The 22,500-nt window shown below is 37.6% G+C and overlaps 2 protein-coding genes across 6 annotated transcripts in view; one reads left to right on the top strand and one right to left on the bottom strand.

The window, feature by feature from the left end:
* LOC119575025 (cell surface glycoprotein 1-like) overlaps positions 1 to 6,634 on the top strand; it is a 100,245-nt gene extending 93,611 nt beyond the window's left edge. For all 5 annotated transcript variants that reach the window (XM_037922347.1, XM_037922348.1, XM_037922349.1 and 2 more), the window contains one exon: positions 92 to 6,634. In XM_037922347.1, coding sequence (XP_037778275.1) covers positions 92 to 2,622 — 2,531 coding nt within the window. In that variant the 3' untranslated portion in view covers positions 2,623 to 6,634. The remainder of the gene's footprint in view (positions 1 to 91) is intronic.
* Positions 6,635 to 15,894: 9,260 nt separating this feature from the next.
* LOC119575023 (protein disulfide-isomerase A6 homolog) overlaps positions 15,895 to 22,500 on the bottom strand; it is a 7,194-nt gene continuing 588 nt past the window's right edge. The window contains exon 2 of the mRNA XM_037922346.1: positions 15,895 to 17,701. Coding sequence (XP_037778274.1) covers positions 16,410 to 17,701 — 1,292 coding nt within the window. The 3' untranslated portion in view covers positions 15,895 to 16,409. The remainder of the gene's footprint in view (positions 17,702 to 22,500) is intronic.

Below are 22,500 nucleotides of genomic sequence, written 5' to 3'. Positions count from 1 at the left end.
AGCATAAATTTTAATTTAATGACAGTATTTGTATTTATATGATTATTCAATAATAAGCAAACTTTAATTAATGAGTATTGTATTTTTTCAGGTGGTAGTGGACTAACTGCAACTGGGCTGGTAGTGCTACTACTAGCCATCATAGGTATAGGTGTTGGATTATATTATGCCTATATATGCCTTAGAGCTCGACCACTCCGTCCCCGACAGCCCCCAGACTCGGAACACGGCCCCTTGATATCACCAGATCCTGATGTAAATGGTAACCATGAGGATGTCCCTCTTGAGGCTTCAGCCCCTACTGATGAAGAGGATCCAGAAAAGGTCAAGAAAATAATAGAGGAACCCAACACTAAGAAGGACCCTACAGACCCACCTGCCTCTGATAGCCCTAAAGACTCTAAAACTCCCAATGGATACCCTAAGGAAAAAGATGAAGTCCTTGTGCCTGTGGAGGAAGTAGTTGCACCAGCAAACATCTCTCATGAAAAGGAGACCGTTCCAATAGTCAATCATGTAGCTCCTGTAGGATTAGTAGCTCCTGTGGGGCTGGTCATACCTGCAAAGGCAGAACCACCAACTAAGGCCACACAACCTGAAGAGCCAGAGAACAAGGCAACTCCTAAGAAATCACAGCCTGAAGCCAAGAAACCAGAGTCACAGCCTCCAGCAAGTGGATCTCCACCTGCACCTGTCTATGTCCCAGTTCCACTTGCTGTTAAGAAGCCTGTAACTGATAGTGATGAGGAAGATGGCCTGCTGCTTCAGAAGTGTTCACCACATGATGACAGTCTTGATCCAGAACAATGTCCTCAGCTAACAGCTCTGCCTGAACAGGTAAAAACTACACCTGAGCCTGATGCTGAAGCATTGCCAGTTCAAAACCCTCCTTCTTCAGAGCCTTCTGCTCCTGAAGCTCCTGAAACTCCCTCTCCTGTGAAAGAAGCAGAAGCTTCTCCTCAAACTGAAGGACCTGAGATTGTTGTTGTACCAAAGCCTGATGCTGCTTATGGTTGGAAAGAAAATGTAATTCCTGTGAAAAGAGCCCCAGATTCTGTGCCTCCAGAAGTAGTAGAACAACCAGCTACTCCATTGATGAAAGAAGATGTTGAAAATTTGCAGCCTGTCCATAAAGTAGATGTCCCAATAACAGTAGATATCGAGGAGTTGGATGATCCCGTTGAGCCAGTGTTTGAGGTGAAAGATATATCTAGAGATTTAAAGGCATCACCACCCCCAAAGCCAGTCCGAGAGGAGAAACCAATCCAAGAATTGCCTCCTCCTGCCACTTCAAAAAATGATGAGCCAGTAGAAACACCACAAGGACTGAAGCCAAAAGAGATCCCTGTAACTGTAACATCTCTTCCTGAAGAGCCATTAGAGTCATCTGATGATTCTGTTGAATATCCACCAGTTGTTTACTTAGAAACCTGTCAGCCAACACAAAATGCAAGACCTGCTTCTGAGTGTAGCGGGTCATCAGAGGAGGCACTTCCACCTTACCCTGATTCAACTCCTGAAAAGGAAACAACAGCAAAGAATGGGAGTGAAAAGGCACAAGTGGAAGGTCCTACAGCAGCAAAGGAGGGAGATGAAGGGCCTGAAAGAAAGACTAAACCTGAGGCAATGGTAATGCCTACGGTTGTCCCTACAAACAAACCTATGGGTGATGCACCCGATGCCCCTCTAGAAGCTTATATACCTGATTTGAATGAAGAGTATGGTCTAGATCCTATGAGTGCAGATGACAATTCCCTAGCTGTTATTAAGGAAGAGGGGAGTACGTGTACTGAGTCTGAGACAGATAGCAGTGAACCTGAAGTAACGGAATATTCATTCTCTTCAGGACCAACAGCCCCAACTACCTCAGATATTCTTGCAGATGAAGTAAGCTGTTCTATGGAGCCTGAGGTGACCAAATATTCTGTTATTTCTGATGTAGAAGCAAGGATACCTTCAGAGGAATTGGAGAGCTCTGACACAGAAGTGAGTGAGACTGAAACTGATTCAGTTGTACTCTCCACAACAGTGGATCCTGAGGAAAAAACAAATGCATCCTTAGACCAAAAGCCTGGTAACCCAAAGCCATGCCAGAGTGAACCAGATTCCTCTACAAATGAAGTACTTACAACTCAAAATACTACACATCAAGGAGACAGTGTCCCAGTAACCACCTCAGACTCGGCATGCACTCAGTTAGCAGACTCAACCAATGCTCCGTCTCATGTAAGTTTGTCCAGCTCAGATGTTTCAGAAGATGAATCTGACGGAGCAGAGGCAGAGCTTGAACTGAGGGAAGAAGTGGTTGAAATACCAACAGCATCACATACTGAACCTTCTTCCGAGAGTGTGACAGCTTCTTCTTCTGACCTGCCAGCCTCTTCATCAGTAGCAGAAGAAAGCACAGGTCAAGACACCAAGACCAAAAATTCTCCAGAGAGACTGAGAACAGAAGAAAAGAAAAATGGCACTCTTCAAAGTGTTCCCGATTCAACTGATAATGATTTCATGTCAACCCCATCATCATCACCTTGCAGTTCAGACTTGTCAGATGATGAAGTGACAACCTCTACCCCTAAAAAGTCTAAAATTCCTAGATTAGTAAGCCACCAGGAATCATGAGAATGAAATTTTGTAAGTAACCAAGACATGTATCTGTTGTCTTCATAATGTGATAGATCCATAATTAAGGCTGTGTTCAGGTGTGGAATCCCTATTTTGCTTTTTTTCTGTTTTGATTTGGGATAATAATAGTTCACATGAGTTCCTAGGACTTTTAGGGTTTAAAGCCTTTCTTGTGCAAATGTGTTTCATAGGTATTTAATTGATCAAAATTGACTATTAAATCAGTGATAAAGAAGAGTACTACTAAGAGTAATGGTTTAATGTTTCAGTTACCTGTCAAAATTACACTACTATGTAAAATGTTACAAAAATATCTTACTGTATAGAAGATACATAAGTAAATATGTCAGTCAAGCAGAACTATATTTTTTGAGGGTATCATTTGCAACTTATAGAACATCATTTGAAATTCGGATATGAAAGTGTGCCAAATTATAAACTATAGATCTGCTTCCCACAAGGAATAATCATGGAATTACCTATTGGCATGGTAAATCTGCTGTTGTTAATGGGTTCTCTGCTGTCTTGTTTCAACTAGCTGTTGGGGATTGGCATCCCTTAAAAACCATCACGTTGTAGTGTTGGATTTTATGTCACAAGTTGTTTTGGAATCTGTGTTCTTGCATGTGTTCAAACACTGTACTGTACACTTTGTCAGTAGACATATATAGAAAAGCAATGGAATGGGACAACATTCTGCCAAATGTTTATATAGTTGTATATTTATATATATATGAATGTTTAATGTTGCTTCAGAAATTGCAGAAAGTGGATCTGGTTTTAGGGGAAAAGCTTTGTTGTATACTCTGAACAAAAAAGTAAGAGTGAATTTGATGCAGTGAACTTGGAAAAATTTAGTTATCATGTATGGTTGTATGTATTCATGTATGTATGTGAGTGGGGGATCAAGCTTTTTGGTTCATGGAAATTGCCTGGCATAATAGTCTGTGTATTCTCCATATACATATATATTTCCATTGATTGTAAGGGAGTGTATCACCACTGAATATGTCTGGAGACTCATCAGGTACCAATATAACTGGCCTTGAACTTACTGCCATTGCCATAGTTGTAGCACATTCTTCAGTTTTGGGTCATTTGATTTTTATAAAGTAGTCTGAACAATTTAGTGTTCCAGTTTTGACAAGTTATCTTTCCTTATTGATATGAGAAAGTATAGATGCAAATAGCCGTTAAAATGATACTCAAGTTCAATCTAATGCAAGTTTTAATGTTAAGTAAAGAGGATATTTTGTACCTTAATGACAAATGTAGGAGGGTCTGATTGAGAATTTCATGATGCTAGGTATGTAATTAGTTTTAATATTATATTGTCATAAGGATTATTTTTTCTTATGTAGATATATGTACTGTAATGTCTAAATGTAGATTACTGGTACATATTGTGCATTGTGGAATCTCATTTGCACCTTCTTTTATGTATACTTGTCTTTAGTTGTATGAGAAGTGTAGATAAAAAATAATGTCAATTTAGTGAAGTGTGAGCCAGTTTAGCCTGATGGCAATTTCATTGTTATTACAAGAATAACTTTTAGATATGCTGTAAAGGTACAGGACTAATTTGTTCAAGCATCAGTATGTAGGAGGTACAGTTATTGTTAATGAATTTTATTATTATTATTATTTTTTTACAACCACTGTATTGTAAATTATGATCATGCAGGATTAGTAATTGTTTTCTATAATAAAATGAATATATTCTATAAACTTATTAGATGAATAAAAAAAAGCAAGTACTTCATAATATATGTACAGAAATTATACCAATAAGAACCAAAGCTGCTGCTATTTTTCTTCTCATATTGTTTTTTGTAGTAGTAGTAATTGCAGGTCCTGTGCTAAGCAAGCATTCCAATGGTTAGTGGTGCCTATAAGTTTTTGAAGAATGTGTTTAGGTATGATATATTCTTTTACACTATATCTTTAATTTCTTTTTCTTTTAGTCTATATATTTATAACCTAGTTAATTGTGCAATATACACACTTGTGCCTACTTTCCTGTCTTTTTCAAAGTGCCGAGACACCACCTCATTTATGCATTTGACTACAGTTAACAGTGGTAATGTTCCTGTACCTTCCTTTGCCGTCACACTCCAGAGTTTTTATCTTTTTATACATACTACATGTAACATGCTATAACTGTCTTGTTTTGTATTGTTATATGAATATAGATGTAGTAACTGCTGTGTAGCAAGAATACATCCACTTAAGTTGGGCAGGTGGTATTGTAAGGTTTTTCTTGGATAAAATCATTTTAGATAGATATTGCTTCATGCTTTTGTGCATTACAGTGTTTTGCTAAAGTGATAGCATTAGGAAAAACAATATAAAAAGAGAAATATTTGAAGAAAAAAAAAATGAATAAATATCTGCAGGAAATGTCAGTTTTTATCCAGGAACAATTTCTACTCCAACATATTTTGTAATGTATAATCTGTGAATGTGAACAGTATTTTATGTAAGGGTAATTAGTTGGTTAGTGATTATAAGGCAAGTAAAAAATGATGTAGAAAAGTTTGTATTGTTACACTGTCACATTCTGTTAGAGTATAAATGCAAATATATTAGAATATAGATAAGAGATATTAATATGAACCATGTTAATGTTTGCAGTAAAGTGTGTTTTCACTGTTGATGCAAGAGGAAGGATCTTGCACATGCCTACTAGAGATTTTGCAAGTTGTAGAGTCTTCTTTTAAGTTGTTACCCCAAATAGTTTTATTATAAGGCAATGTAAGAATCTTTAAAACCTCTGAGCATTAATGATTACAAATATTGGTTGAAAAGAAAGAAAAAGGAAGCATTCACATTTCATATTGGACTTTTTACGTTATTTTTGGTTTCTTGGCTAGTTTTAAGAATATATGTTCCATAAGTGATTCTTACTTTATTATTGTTTGTATTTGTATTTGTTTTTCTTTTCAATTTTCCATATTAATTTTATTTTATAGCAGTCATATAGTTTAATTTTTCATTTAAAGGGGGGGGGGGGTTACCCATAGAAATATGGTAACATATAACTCGTGTTATTTTTAAGGAATTATTTAATCTGTGTTTGAAAAGAATAATTTTTCCTTACATTTTGGTTTATGTGTTCTTAGGATAATAAGAATGAATCACTTACATATTGCCATTGGATTTTATTAATTTATTTATTTTTCTTGGTGAATGAAGTAAGAGTATATTGTGTGTTTGTGTAGTTGAGAAGTAAATTAAGGCTGCCCAGTTTTCTTGAAGGCCGGGCTAAGGTGAACCAACCCCGGTGAAGTGGTCGTACATGTCCAGTAACAGAGTCAGTGCCGATGAGGTCACTCTAGTTAAGAAAAAAATTTATTATGATTTATTTTCTTTTTTTCTTTTCCATATTGTACCTTTCAAGGTATAGACTTTAACATTTGTTGTAGCAAAAACAAATTTCCAATCTGAAAGTCAGTTTTTATTATTATTATTGCTATTCATTTTATGGTATTTAAGAGGTGTCCTTAAAGCAAGTTTCTCTCTCTTTAAATTGGACGAGTATGGCTAGACAATGCTGAAACCTTTCTGCACACACTGTCAGATAATTTATTTTGCCCTCTGTAATCATCTGATAGTGGCAGATGGGGGAAATAGGCTGAAATAGGATTAAGTTTTTATGTTATTTGTGTATTGTTTGCTTTCTTTAATTCACAATCTTTTTAAATGGACTGCTTACCTAGTTATTATTAGTAAGAGTAGTGGCAAAAAGACGTTTGTAGCCACAACTTGACCTATATTTTCCCTCTGTATGTATTTTTTGTTCTCTCTCCCACATTTTTATCTTTTTTCTTTGTATTCTACATAATCTTTTATATGATTGTTATGTTCATCCTTATTACTTTGTAGATTGTCCATATGAAATTGGAGTTGCTTCCAGACTGATGGTAATAAACAGTATATTAGTTAACATTAACCAGATACAAACAATAAAAATGCTTGCTGTATATTCAAATAAAAAATGTATATTGAATTCATTTGTTTTATTTATCACAAATTCCATTATTTATCACAAATTCCATAACTCATTCACACCAGGATGATACTTGTTTGGACCTGTCATCATTTGTTGAGAGAAATAGCTAAACTTTTAAAAATTAGACTTAAAGCCCCTTTTTAACCTCACTACCTAAAATAATGTTTATGCCACAGCCAAAAGCATACATTTCAGATTTTTCCCTCCAGCAAGTGACTCCACAGGCACCCATCAAGAGTATGATTTAAAAAAAAAAACATATCAATAATGACAAATATTCTATATCACTAAGATTTTTCTCATATATGAAAAAAAAGATTTTTTTTTTTCTGCTTTTTAATTCTATAGTGTAAGAGAACAAAAAATGGAGAAGTCATTAATCTTTGTTAAAACATTTTAATAGATATTCAAATACATCTGTACCCATCTATTCATTTTTTCTTTTAATTCATTTTATCTGGAGTTAACATCATAATCTATTCACAGAAAAATATAATAATGGAAATATAATACAACAGTGACAAGGTCATTAGTAACAGCTGCATGCCTGTCTTCACATCATCTATTTCCTTTCTCTTTTTAAAATATTTCACAATCTACTAAAACTGATTTGAAAAATGCAATATTACCATGTGCTAGATAAAAGTCATCATTTTACAGAACAGGAATAACAAAAAATTGACTGAAAATAAAATGAAAATAAATGAATGGTTATAATAATGAAGTCTTGTAAATCAAAATAAGTGGTATACTTCGCTTTATCTTCCATGAACTCCTGTTGTCAGATTCATAATTTCCTTTAATATAAATACATCTGAATAAGGTAAATATCACTCAGTTATATAAGTTTAAAAACTGCACTGCATTCATGAATAAGGAAAGTTAACAAACTGAACACAGAGGTCAACATTCCCTTACCATTGGGGTAAAAGCTGAATCAAGTCTGTAAACTGTTTTCCTGAAAAGATGATTTCACTATTTTTCATGATTATAATGAAGAAACCAACTTGTATACATCAGAAATCAGTGGGTTTATCTGTATTTCGAATCAAATCACCTACTTGTAAATAAGCATATAAATAAATAACAGACTATAAATAAACTCAAGCATAACTTCAAAATGAATTCCTACATACACTTGTTTGTATATTTCAAAACTTTGATAAATTGTCTAAATTAACAATGACATATTAAGTTGAAGAAGTGAAATTATAAAGAGTAGTTATGGGTTTGGATAATGGATGAAAAATTTTTCTGCAGTGGCCCAGTATCATGGAAAGTAAAGGTTAATATGTAGTTCAAACAAATTCAGTCAGACTGGCCAAGGTTATATGGGAATCTATAATTATATATACATCTAAAATGTCATAAACATGGAATATCAAATGAGATCCCATGCAACACAATGAAATACATATATCCTTCCTACCCTTGTGTTGGTGAGACAGGCCAATATCAAACTGCAACACAAACCTTTTATAATAACACAATTGTGAACAATTCTGATATATTACAGCTACATGGATATATTTTGGTCCATGAAAAAGAATATCATACTAGTTACTATGGATAAAGCTCTATATGGAAAAGAATGTAGATCGATCGATCAATCAATCAATCAATACAAAAAAAATTATATATATATATATATATATATATATATATATATATATATATATATATATATATATATATTATATTATATCATAAGTTATATATTTCTACTTTAGACTGGGCAAAATATGGAACTTGTGAAGATGATAACCAGACCTGTTCCCCCCCCCCCAAAAAAAAAAAAAAAAAAACTGCCATGGAAATCTAATCAACTTAACTTAATCTGAGAAGTACTGTTGATGACATCCACTCCTAGAAACCCACCATCACATAACCCTTAACCATTATAGGAAAGTGTAAATACTACTTTACTGGTCACATTTTAGTTATTCTAAGAGCAATATTTCTCTTCAGTGACTTCTGATGGTAATTATTACAATTCCTTTTACTACCCTATAATTGACAAATTAGGCTTAGTTTAAAATCACAAGCAAATTGTGGATAACATTTTTCACTCTGAGCACCAGTGAAAATGTAAGTCTTCAAGAGTATTCATCCACAGTCACTACAAACTGCCTGCTTCTGGGAGCTTCAGCATGCTGGATACTGACCTTCGTCTTTTAAGTATTATTCATGCAGGAAATGCAGGCAAAATGGGAAGAGGATGGTAGTACAGAACCATGTGCAGCAGTTGCAAGTGCCCCTTTGCCAGGGCAGCTGCTATGACCTATGGCACTTGCTGCTCTAAGTACAGGTCACTTTCACTTCCTTATTTGTTCATTTTCTCTCTCATTCTTTCTGTTTTCTCATTTATCCATTTTCAAACTTTCCTCCTCTTCTCTAGCTTTCTTTCTCTTTCATTAATTCCTTCATCTACTCTAATGCATTCATTCATTCTCTCTTTATTTTTTTCTCTCACTCTTTCATTCAATCATTAATTCTCACTATCCCATTCTCTCTTTCTCATTCATTTATTCATTCATTATCCCTCTGTCTTACATGAATTGCAGACTTCACTGGCTTCCATGTCCACCATTGGATTACCTGAATTTTCTGGCTCAAACTAGTCAGTTTCCACCACAGCCTGTTCTACATCTTGATCCCCAAGATTTGTTGAAATATCAGTCAGTTTGAGTACTGGATACAATAAAAAATATCAGCCAACTGCTTCCTGCAATTCATGGGAAAAAAGTTTAAGAACAAAATAAGTGAAGACACTAAATTACTGCAACTTCAAACTTGAAACAACATAGAAATTTAAAGTAAAATGGTAATGAAAAACAATATTAAGCTTTTCCTAATCATATGAGCATTCTAAAGCTATCGGTATTAATATATCAATATGCAAAGTATATGACCTAAAAATCATCCTATAAGTTAGTAAAGGCTTGAAATGATGATGATGATAATATACACACTCAAATTACCCTTGACAATAAACCACACTAACACTAGTATATACTAGAAGCAGGAAAAATTAACACCTGGAGAAATTTAAAAATACAGTGCTTAATACTAAATATTTTAAAGAATACAACAAAGATATAAGACTGAATTTAAAGATAGTAGTCACAAGGATAAACTACTGATGTTCAGCACCTGAAATCATCCAGAGAAATACAACTTGCAGGTGCAGTCATAAGATGACCACTGCATGAGTAGAGATAATGTCATGGGCAGACAAAGTACATTGTAAACAAACAGTTTCCTGTTTTCTCACCCGGCATCATCTTTACAGTTGCCTGCCAACCATGTCTGCTTGTGTGGACAGGAATTAAAGATCACTGTTTTAGATTCAACATCTTTCTTACTGTGCATCATGAAGTCATGTCAGGCACCTCCTCTTGTTCACACTAGGCTTCAACTTTATACTGTATGGACAACAATTTGTATGCATACAGTGTGTACAATGACAAAGGCCCAGCAAACATGACTTAAGCATGTGGAGAGGGGTAGGCTCAGGTGAGCAAGTGTGATTGACAGGCATGACCAAGAATGTTAATGGTTACATGGCAAAATATATATCTTAGATATCAAAGGTCATAGCACTTATAGAAAGGTGCAATAGTGAAAAGGGTAAAGAGGGGGGTTAGTTGATGATTAAATGTGCTATACATCAGTTGTATAGCAGTTCAGGAAGGTAGGAATTATTAGATCGAAGTTGTCAAAGGAAAATGTGTAAGATTTTGCAAGGATGTCTGAAGGGTAAGTTAGAGAATTAGAAAAGGAGAGAGGGATTTAAAGATGATGATGGATGGCAGCAGTTTCTTTACTGTAGAAGGAATGGGAGAGGAAGACTGGAGGATAGATATGGTGCAGGCATGTTATCTTGAGTCATGATTATATAGTTTTGAACGTCTTCAAGAGATTCTGCAGTGGAGCCAGTTGGAGAGGTCTGAGAAACAAAAGTTTTCTTATGGGGGGTAGAAGAGGGGACAGATGGATGGGGTAGAAAAGGAGCATTTAGCTTGTCTTGTACGATGAGTTGGGCAAGGAGGAAGAAGGGTAGATACCAGGCAAGTAGTGACTGGAGTGTCTGGAGTAGTGGAGGAGATTGGGGTGTCTGGATTTTGAATGGCAAAAGAATTTGAGAGAAGTAGGGGGCAAAAGTGGGATGAGGAAGAGAAGCAGAGGGAGATGTAGAAACATCTTGGGTGGAAAAGGCAATTATTGAAGTAAGGAGTGAGAGAGAAACCTCATCAAAGTGCTTCCTGTCCGGCTTCGTGGAGAGTAAAGGCAAATTTGAATCCAAGTCTTGGAACTTCAGAGTCAAACTAGTAGGTAAAACAGCCCTATTAAATTCATCATTGGAGCTGCCACAATTTGCCTACGTGCAGGACTGTCAGAGTAGTTTGATCGATTATGACCAGGTTGGGCACAGAGGGCATCAGGCTGTAGAACAGCAGTAACTAGCAGGATGGCCTAGACGCCAACAACTCTGACAGAGACAAGGAGGAGGTTGATATGGTCAGACAAGGATGGAATCTCTGCCATTGTAAACATGAAAGGGGAAGTCTTGTCTACAGAAAGTAATTTTGGCAATATTGGTGAAGGACTTATGATAGCCTCTTATGGGGGGATGGTTTAGCACTGTATTGATATTGCATCATAGTCCATGAGGCAGGTTAGTAAGTCATCTCCACAATCGTTTGCTGGGGAGATGGAGACAGTTCTCATGCAAGTACTGAGGGAGGGATGATGGTTAATGGTTAAAAGCAAGATAAATGTGCTAGACATCTAAGGTCATGTAGCACTATAGTTAATGTTAGGGAAGGGTGGTTGAGTTAGTGATTAGTTGTCTAAGCTGGGCAAAGGAGTTGGTGAGTGAAAGGGTTAGGGTCGGGTATGGTAAGGAGTTAGATTAGATGAAGAATATGTATGCGTTTGAGGAAAGAGAATAGGTTGTTGAAGCAAAAAGTGTGGGATTCTGTAAGGATGTCTGATAGGTTGGGAGGTCGGTGAAGGGGGGATAGGTGGGGGAAAGCAGAGGTACGAGTTGTTTCAAAACGTGGGCACAGCAGTAGGATGTGTGGGATTGGAGTGTCTGGTGGTGTGTATTGACTTTATGAGAGTTAATGAGTTACATAAGGGATTCACGTGCGTAAGGAGGGAGTGGAAGGGATAGAGGGGATGGTGGGAGGGTTAATGTGGGCGGGGTTGGGGTCGGGAGGGATGGGCTGTGTTGGGAGGGGGTAGGAGGATAGGGTGTAGGGGGGATATCGTTAGGAGGAGGATGGATATCAGCAGTTACTTGGAGTGTGGAAGGAGCAGGAGTTGTAAGATTTGGAGGTTGAGTGTCAGTTTTCATTAGGTAATCTTGAATATTTTCAATGGTTTCTTCTTCTGAGTTGGTTCGGGAGTTTTGGAGGATAAAGGATTTCTTGTGAGGGGGGAAGAGAGGACTGGTGTCTCAAGCATAGGAGCAAAGGAAGGTGGAGGTGATTGTGTGGTAGGGGAAGAGGGGGTGGAACGTTTGTTCTGTCTGTTATGGGTAGTGCGAGGAGGGAGAGGGGAAGGTATTGGGATTGTAGTGGTGATTGAAGTATCTGTAGTAGAGATTGGAGTGTCTGGATTTAGGATGGCAAAAGAGTTTGACTGGGGAAGGTAGGAGGAAGAAGAGGGGGGGTTAGATGTAGGAGGGGTGGGTTTAGGAGAATTGGTAGAATGAGCAGTATTACTGGAGTAAGGAGTAAGGAGAAACCACGTCGACGTGCTTCTTGTCTGCTTCGCGTAGTGTGAGTCCAAGTTTGAATCTGAGAGTTGCTACCTCAGACTCAATTTATAGGTGGGACAACCCCTATAAAATACATTATGGGGGCCGCCACAGTTGGCACATGTGCGTGATTGTGCAGGGCAGTTAGATCGGGTATGGCCAGGTTGGGCACATAGTGGGCATCTGGCTGTGGAACGGCAATGTTTGGCTGGGTGTCCTAGACGCCAACAATTTTGGCACTGACGTGGAGGGGGTTGGTATGGACGAACAAGGAGGGATTCTCCTCCTATGTAGACGTTAAAGGGAAGGTCATGCCTACGGAAGGTAATTTTGGCTATGTTAGTGGGTTTCTTTCGATGACCTCTAGGGGGAATGGAGTAGCATTGTACTGATGTTGCATCATAGTCTGTGAGACAGGCAAGTAGATCTTCTCCACAATCTGACCAATCTTTGTCATAGATTGGGCAATTTGCTGGGGAGATTGAAACTGTTTCCGGTGCAAGTATTGAGGGTTGGATGGGGTTCTGCAAGGATGGGGTTACCATATAGGTCTGTTAGTTTTGTTAATGCTATAGCTTGGTTTTCGGATGTTACTGTGACAAGACAGGAGCGGTCGGGTCGGCTACGGAAAGAGACTTTACCTACTTGTTTTTGGAGACATTGTTGGAAGAGAAGGGTGTTGTCAGAGTAGGGAGCTGTGGGAGGATCACGAAAAATCGGTCCCATTTGGCTGTGCTGAAGAGGGTATTCAAAATTGTTGTAGAGATAGGGGTAGTCGAAGGGCGGGGGCGTGACGAAGATGGAGTGGGTAGTGTTATGGGGAGGTGGGCAATAAGGCTGTAAGGTATTAATAAGGGAGGATGAGGTGGTTGATGTTGGAGGTTGTGGGGGTAGATGTGTTGAAGTTGAGAAGGGTTGATTGTTGGCTACTGTACTAGTAGGTATTGATGAGGGGTAGTTATTGCAGTGTTCGGAGCCGTGGTCAAAGGAGAGCCTGGGGTCAGGAAATCTGGTGGGTTTACATCGTTGGGGCTATTTGATAAAGGGGCAAGCCTCATTGCCCCTAATAGTGGGGATAAGTTTTTCATTACTGGCCATGGTAAGCCTGGATTATGTTGGGGATAAAAACAATCCACCCCTCAGGGTCCCCTTGAGGGGTAAGGGCTAGATAACTAAATCAGGGGAATACCGTGCCCATGGGTCCCTCAGGCCGTTCAGGACTGGCACAAAGTCAGCCTTTCATCCTTTCAGCACGGCTCTCACACCTTAGGAGGTGAATAGCAGAAGGGTTTGGTGAAGGGACAGAAACGAAAAGTGGGAAGGAAAATAAAGACCATGCAAAATTAGTTGAGTCGAGGGCTGAGTCCCAAGGTTGGGGAGTTCCCCATCATTGGGTCCCAGTCTCCGCCTCCTAAGCCCCCCCACGACAACAACGGGCAAGGGATTGGGGGGGGAGGGAGGGATGAGATTGGGTAGGAATGGGACTGCCAGTGGAGTCAGTCAGGGTTGATAATGCTATAGCTTGGGTTTCGGATGTAACTGTGACAAGACGGGAAGAGGGAGTAGAGAGCGGTAATGCTGCAGAGTGATGGACAATAGGGTTGTCGAGTAGTAATTAGGGAGGGTGGGGTAGTTGATAACGAAAGTTTTGTGGATGGAAGAGATGAAGGGAGAGGAGGAAGGTCTCCTGGAGATCGAGCATTGACCTGGATGGATGATTTGGACTGGGCTGATGTGATAGTAGGTATTGAGGAGGGGCTAGTAGTAGCAGTGTTCAGAATTGTGGTCAAAGGAGAGCCTGGGAACAGGGAACCAGAATTAAATTCAGAGGGGCTATTTGATATAGAAGTAAGCCTAAATGCCCCTATTAATGGTACAAACCCATCACTACTGGCCATGGTAAGCCTAGCCTTTCATCCTTTCAACACATTCTCACACCCTAGAAAATGGATAGTTCAAGGGATAAGAATAGAGAGGGAAATGAAAAGGGGAAGGGGAAAAGACTGCAAAATTAGTCAAGTCAAGGGTTAAGGTCCAAGGCATGGGTGATCCTATCTCCATTTCCTAAGCTCCCTTACAGCAACAACAGGCATGGGGGGGGGGGGGGGGGGTGAAGTGACATCAGAGGCAGGCAAACTAATAGCTAAACAACCAATTCCTCTTACAAACTGGTTATTTAGCTATAACACCATGTCACAACTGCAAGATTACTCTGGACCTTCGCCAATGTTTACCTCACTCTGTGAGGCAGGATTAAGTCCTTCCCGATTGGCTCGTACACCTCGTGGGGAACAAGGGTATCGGCCCTTTACATCAGCGCTGCAAATAAAAGGAGCACCAGCCAAAAATTATGCAGTTGTCCCGTGACTTTGGACTTGTGTGCTCCCTTCCGCCATATGACCTCGCCTGTTCCGCTGGATCCTCTCTCTGCCCCATGCTTCTGTGTTTGTACATATTTTGTTATGTATTGTAGTGTAATTTAGTGCCTTTAGCAGTAAAACCTTTTGTATGTTTCCTCTGGTGTTTTTCCGTTGACCTTGACTGTTCTGATTCCTTCGTCTTTTTTAATAAGTCGAACCCTGACACACCACATTAGATTTTAAGTAATAAGGAATACTAAGCACAATCCACTGATTATATAGACCAGAAAAAAATAATGCTATAGATGTACATTTGTATGATCATAGTGCCTATCAAATTATTCATAACATACTTAAGACCCTGTCCACATAAACAAGCAATGCCCATCAGACTGTTCATTTACTGGGCATAGTTTGTTTCTGGCTGGGTAATTTATCCATACCTGGCAGAAAATGGTCAAACTACCGAGCAAGCAGTATTATCTGCTGATTTTGCAGGACCACAGGTACAGGCATTCTATTGGTATACCCATCATTTTTTTTCCAAACGACAGGAATAAAGGATTGCCCAATGACACTGGTAGGTATATAATTACCTGAACTGACAAATGGACCTCAGACCAAAATTGTCAAACAATATAACTAAGAAATGATAATTACAAAGGGTTAAGAAGTTAATCATATTTTTGTTCACTTTATAGTCAACTTCAGTAATGACTGAACTTGCATGCTTGCCAACAATACAGTTAGAAAATTTGTGAACTTTCAATGAAATGAGTAGGAATTACAATAAAATTTAAAAGGGAATTTAGAACTTTTCTAAGTATAAAAACAGTACTTAATTTCTTTTATTGAAAGCAGGGGAATTTTGGTTATCAAGCTCATATTTTGGGGAGGGAAATTCTCAAGGCACACTCTAGAAACTAATAAAAGTTTGTGAGAATATTTTAAGCCAATGTCTGGATTAAAGATACTTTAGTTTATGATATCTCATCCATTATGAAATAAATTGTAAAGTTCAAAGTTTGATTTTAAATGCAATTTCTTATACATATAAAAATGGTCCTCTCTACCTATTTTTGTATATTAGGAATAACCAACTATATAAAAGGAATGAATAAAAAACTGTATTCTACAAAATGTGTTATTTTCAAGTTTCTTTTAACATTTCAGCACAGTTGAAAATTTACTTTTCAGATTTAACGACTAGTAACATGCCCAACCCAGGAAGCTTTTATACAGCAAAAAGAAACCTGAACAAATTGTAATTTCCTATGTCAAATTACATGATAAAAAATACTAAATTCAGCAGCTTGAACTTCCCAATGATACAATGAAGATGGTGTACACAGTACAATAAAAATTATGATAATATCAATGTGAAATATAAGTTTCGTAAAATTGGGATGTTCAAGCCTACATTTGAACTTGTAAGGCTTATCCATTCTCTATGGGGCAAATGTTAGCAGAGCCTAAGAAGCACTTTTAAAAGGCCTGACTTTGTCCAAAATGAAGAATAGCTCATGTGTCACAGCATTCCATTCTCAACATGAGAAATTAGGAGAAATTACAACTTTTCCTTTGCTTCCTTTTACTTTCAATGTTAAGTCTTTACTTTTCACAGCAAAGTAAAATAAAGATAGTCTTACAGCTCCTCATGAGCTTCACCATCAAGATCATCTAGATCAACATCAGATAAATCAATGTCTTCCTCCTCTGGCAAAACACCATCCTGACCATCCCAAGCCTCTACTTCCTGTATGGCTGGCAATTCAGCTCCTCGCACAGGTGCTGTGCGTCCTCTTCCATACGAAATGTCTCGCAAGAACTCGTTAATGCCGCTCTCACTAAAAGACCCCTTCAGGAGGGCAAACTGCATCTTCTTTGCATTGAGAGCAGCAAGAGCAGGGTATCCAAATCCACCAATATCCAGAGCTTGTTCAAGTTCAGGTTGGGCCATTGCTTCACTCCAAACCCATCCCCACATCTTCTGCTTGTATTTGTCACCAAGTCTGCTCAGAATCTCAATGTAATTGTTGCGGCACTTGCTCTGGCAGTCAAGAATGTGTGGGAGAACTGTAATGATACAGATGGGATGCTCTTTACAAGCTGATGTCAGGATGGCATTGTCTGTGATCTGTACAATTTCTGGTGGTGGCAAATTTGCAGCAGCTTTGTCATCAGCCCAGGCAACGATGTCTGAAGCAGTGCGCCCACCATCATAATCTCCAACCTCTCCCTTGTGGAAGAACTTGATAGTCGGATAACCCTGTACACCATAACGACTCGCCATGACAGTGTGAACAGTGGCATCTAAGGCTCCCATTTTAATCTTGCCCTTCAGCTCTGTGGCAGCCTTCTGCCAGTGAGGTGCAAGGTTCTTGCAATGTCCACACCAAGGGGCAAAGAATTCTACCAGCCAGAAATCATCTGATTTAAGTACCATCTTTTCAAAGTTTGAATCTGTAAGCTCAATAACGTCATCTGGGCTTCCACTGCTGCCACCACCACCGCTGCTGCCACCACTCTTCTTTCCTGATAGTTGTGCATTTACCTTTTCTCTAGCAGCCCTCATTGCAGCATCAACAATACCTTGTGCTGTTCTTTGTCCATTGAAATCTTCTGGTTTCTTCTTATCTAGGCCAAAGACTTTAATAGTTGGGAATCCCTGAACCCCATACTGACCTCCTAAACTCCTGTGTTCATCAGCATTAACAGCACCAACTTTAACAACTCCACTCAGGGCTTGAGCTGCTTTTGTGTACTCGGGTACCAATCGCTGACAGTGACCGCACCATGGGGCATAGAACTCGATGATCCACACAGCATCACTGTTCAGAACCTCTCGCTGGAAGTTGGATGGAGTAAGGTCCACAACGCCACTAGAGGGAGAGTACATCGCTGTGGCACTCCCACCCACCATGAGGATGCATATTGCTGTTGAAGAGTAATTTCCAGTTTAGAAAATGTGTTTTATGAGATTTTAAATAGAAAAAATTATACATGTAATAATATAGACATGAATATAAATATGTACATTTCAAACACCAAAGGAAAAAAAAAAATCAATAGTGGGAGTGTAAGTGTAAAATCTTGAGAAAGCAGAGCTTAAATTTTCAATTATGTGAGCATGGTTCTCAAGTGACAGTTCTACATTCCATCCTAAAATCTGATGGATATTTGTGTAACTTGATTTCTTTAGTAATGTGAAAACCAACATATAGCATTCAGGAATTACACTTTATTCAAATAATGTTAATAAGATGGTGAAACATTTGCTTTGTACATTAATGTTTTAGAATATCCACTATAAGGTCTTCATTTTTCAATTCACAAGAAGAAATTTTACTTGCTGTTGTTTCAAGAATTTGAATTTAGACACCAGAAAATGTATATTTCATGTCATATCTCACTTACATAGACCACCAATTGAGCACAAAGGTAAAACAGTTTTTATAGTTATCTCTTTTGTATGAATAATGAAAAGAGGCAAGAGAAAAATATGGGGAGTGAGGATATGGGGTGATGATATGGGTGTGGCTGGTAGAAACTTCCTAAACAGTACTAGATATAACAGGAAACTACACACATCACATTGGTAATGAAAAAGTCATGGGTGAAAGCTTGCCAGTTCTTGATAGGCCTTGTATGATCATAAAGAGTAATGCCTGTACATTATGCAGAAATCCAGTTTTGGTAATGAAAAGGACTCTAGAGGTAATGTATTACAACAAAAAATTGTTACTTTATACTAATTTGTATCCATAACTATAATATTCCTTGACTATTTATAGATTCCTTAAAAGTACGGTAATTCCTGAATCCAAGACCAAATCCAACCATAGAACATTTCACAAAAATCTTGCCCTTTAACACAATGGCAAATGTCGAAAAATCTCCAAGTATATTCTAGTGAAACAGCCTGGTTCATTAACTGCCTAAATCACTGGGAAGGTCTACAAGCTCCACATTCCTAGAAGACACCTGGTAGATGTCTGTTGGTGCTTGAATTTTGGAGTTTTTCAATTATATTTGGAAACTAGGTTACTACAATTACTTGCAATTACTTTTTTTAATAACAAGATAGACTTTAACATTACATTACAGGCACTTAACAGAAACACAAGACCTAACCATTCATGACATTTCCATTACAAACTGACAAAATTACCTGTTAGAGAAATAATGGTATATTTCTGGTCTGTGACAACTTTCCCTTCGCAAACAAGATTTAGAATTCCTCATAGTTGGAGGTAGTCAGAATGAATCTGGTAATCATTCTCTGTGCAAATCTAAATGGAATAGTTTTTACCAGATTTTACTATATGGTATAGTAAAATCTGGTAAATTTTTGTTTCAGTCAGCTAATTCAATCTTGTGACTACCACTTTCTTCAAATTATTCAGTGTATATACATAAATCTGTTGTTGTTTTCCACTGCAGATGGCCCATTCAGGAAGTAAATGAAAGCATGTTATTGTTTAAAAAGTGACCGAATTCCCGAGGAAAGAAAAGAAAAGAAAAGAAAAGAAAACTGAAAGAAAAGAAAAGAAAAGAAAAGAGAAAAGAAAAGCGAAAAGAAAAGCGAAAAGAAAAGCGAAGAGAAAAGAAAAAAGAAAAGAAAAGAAAAAAAAAAAAAATCATTCCAAACACAGGACCTTTGTCCCCAGGCCCCATCTGATTACCATGGACTCCATGGTCTCCTTGTGGCATTTGTCAAAACCAATTTTCTTCTTTTATGACATTCTTGGCATTTCATGTATCAGTTTCTTTGTTTTTTTTTCCCCTCTTTAGGATCATTATGGGTTAATCTTTATAATATGGACGTACTAAGTTAGGGCAAAATGAGGACAATATTCTTGTAGAGGACAAGTAGTAGCAGTTGTCAATATATAAGAAAACCATCATGGAAAGCACCACTCACAGACTAAGTCTCCAACTTCACATCACAAAATATATTAAAAAATCTAAGAGGGTTGATGGGGATCCCAAATAAAAAGACTTCACCTCAGTATACACAGCAAGAGCGCTAAAACTCAGGAGCACCAAGTGGACAAGATCTTTTTACTTTATTTATGGCGTTACTGTTCCTGTTTGCAGATTATGGATGATATTAATGAGAGCGACACACAGATAGAGGGAAATGGATACCACCATCTTATAGAGCATAAAAAATAAGAGTCAGAAGCAACACAGGTACATCTGCAGCAGCATCATATTTACCAAGAAATGACAAAAGTATTCTCTGCATGTCACCACTAGGAGTCCACAACACCCTCACATTTTCTATAGCTCCATATTATACATTTACTTTAAGTCCATTTCCTATAATTATGACATTTCCTGTTGACAATACGAGTTGTGTTTTCTGGTGATAAAGCTGGAAATCATTTTTTTTTTTTTTTTTTTCATATTCCTCATTATCTTTCCTCTCATATTTGGATGCTAAGACATTTACTTTGGTGCTTTTTGAAATCTATATACATATTAATTTTGTTTTTACTTATTTCTAGTATTCATTCTTCACTATTTAACAACGTTACTGCTTGTTTACCATAATTGCCTCCCATATCAGAACACACACACCCATTCACTTTCTCACTTTCCTTTAACCCTTTGCCGACGAATGGCATGTACGTACATGCCATGGCATGGCTGGACTATCTGCCGGGGGCATGTACGTACATGCCATGGCATGGCTGGACTATCTGCCGGGGGCATGTCCGTACATGCCATGGTGTATGTATGGACATGCCATGAGTTTTTTTTTTTTTTGGTACAATTACGGCAAAATATTATTTTTCTGTCACTGAAAATGTGATTAAGTCGTTTTTAACATTCTTATTTTTTCTATACAAAAAAAAAAAAAAAAAAAAAAAATTAATAATAATAATAATAATAATAATAATAATAATAATAAATAAAAAAAAAAAAAAAAAAAAAAACGATTTCAACTCCATGATACCACACACTGCTTATTTTATTCAGACTATAGAGCGAATAATGATCAACTATGGAGTCTATATAATAACAAAAATATCCTTCAGTCTTGATTTATCAGGAAATATGGCAAATAGAGACTTTAGAAAATAATAACTGAAAATACAACATATGCTCATAATATTACGAAGAAACAGCAAGGGATGCTGGTATCTGGCATGAGCGGTCATGCATGCCAGGGTGACGATATAAGCCCCCAGCAGCAGGGCCCGGGCCACTATGAATACTACCCGTCGGGAAAGGGTTAAGCTTTTGCCAAGATTGGATCTTCAAATTTCTGTGGTCAGTGTGACACGAGGTAAATTGGGTTTTATATTTAAATATTTTATCAGTACTGTGTCACTTTTATCATCATGGATTACAATGTTATTAATAAATATCTTTTTATGATAGGTTATGGGCAATTTTTGCCACATTACAGCAGGATGGCCGATCTCTTGCTCGATCTGTGCTTGGTCCATATTATACCACAATATTTACTTACGCATGACTAGATGGTTTTTTATTATAATTGTATTGTTTGATACTTGGCTCACCTTCTCTTAAAATGAACTTTTTACACATTGTTTTGTGCTTGTTTATTCTGGAACTATTTTATTTTGTGTTCATCGGACAAAGTCTGGCTCGTGTTTTCAAAATATGGAGTTTTTTTTACACTTCATAAATCACTTCCTTCAACTTCTCCAGGGTATGTCACAAATACCCAGATTATTTCTATTTCTTGTACCAAAGAAACTTTTTGTCCTCTACAAGAATATTATCTTTAATTCTACACAGCTTAGTACTTCCATACCATAAAGATTAACCCTCCTAAGTTTTAGCTCAGTTTTGCCATGCATTCTGAGCTGAAGCCTATGTTTATTTGGGAGTGTTGAGAGGCTGAGCCCCCCCATCAACTCTCCTCTTAGACAGTGACAAAGACTGTTGGATAAATTTTGTGATGCGGTGTTGGGGGACTTTGAAGTGCATCCATACTGTAAACTCTTGCCAGTAAATGTATAGCAAAGTGTTATTTCATGTTGCACAACTTTCTTATTATCAATCTGTGAAGGAAATGCCATTCATAGAAAGTATCAGAAAATTTGTTGTTTTAAACATTGGAAGCAAAGTTTACCATTATACTACCATATGGTTATGTGAAACACTGTCCCCAAAATTTAAGACTTTTCATCAATGGCATTTCCTTCCCAAGTTGTGCAACCCATAAATAATACTTTGATATGCATTTATATAATGACTGCACTAGGGGAAAATATAATGACAAACAAAGGGGGGGGGGGGACAGATACATGATTAACATTAGAAATTCTGAAAATGAGTCAAATAAATGCTGCATAGTGCCCAAGTCTTCTGTAATCAAGTAGATATCCAGGGGCAGAGAACCTAGTAAGGAAATATAGCTATCGGGGGGGGGGGGGGGGTTACAGCCCTCACATTTGGAAGGACTTAATTTCATATTACTAGGTTTGTGTGCTCAAGGGTGATGGCTAGAGTAATAAAGACATTAAGCCATAAAGGCAGTAATTTCAAAATTCAATATCACTGGTTTCCTGAATCAATTATCTGGAATGGAAAACTACATATTCATTCATAATGAACCATGAACAATTGTAAATAAAATATAGTTGCAAGGCTAGATAGATGGCTGTACACAACAGTGGCAGAAGTAGCCTCTTGATATCACAAACTACTATCAATATTGTCAACAGTGGGTTACCAAGGCCTAAAACTACTAC

Source organism: Penaeus monodon, chromosome 7 (genome assembly GCF_015228065.2).
Source record: "Penaeus monodon isolate SGIC_2016 chromosome 7, NSTDA_Pmon_1, whole genome shotgun sequence".
Taxonomy (NCBI): domain Eukaryota; kingdom Metazoa; phylum Arthropoda; class Malacostraca; order Decapoda; family Penaeidae; genus Penaeus; species Penaeus monodon.
This window is presented reverse-complemented; position numbering and strand designations above follow the sequence as displayed.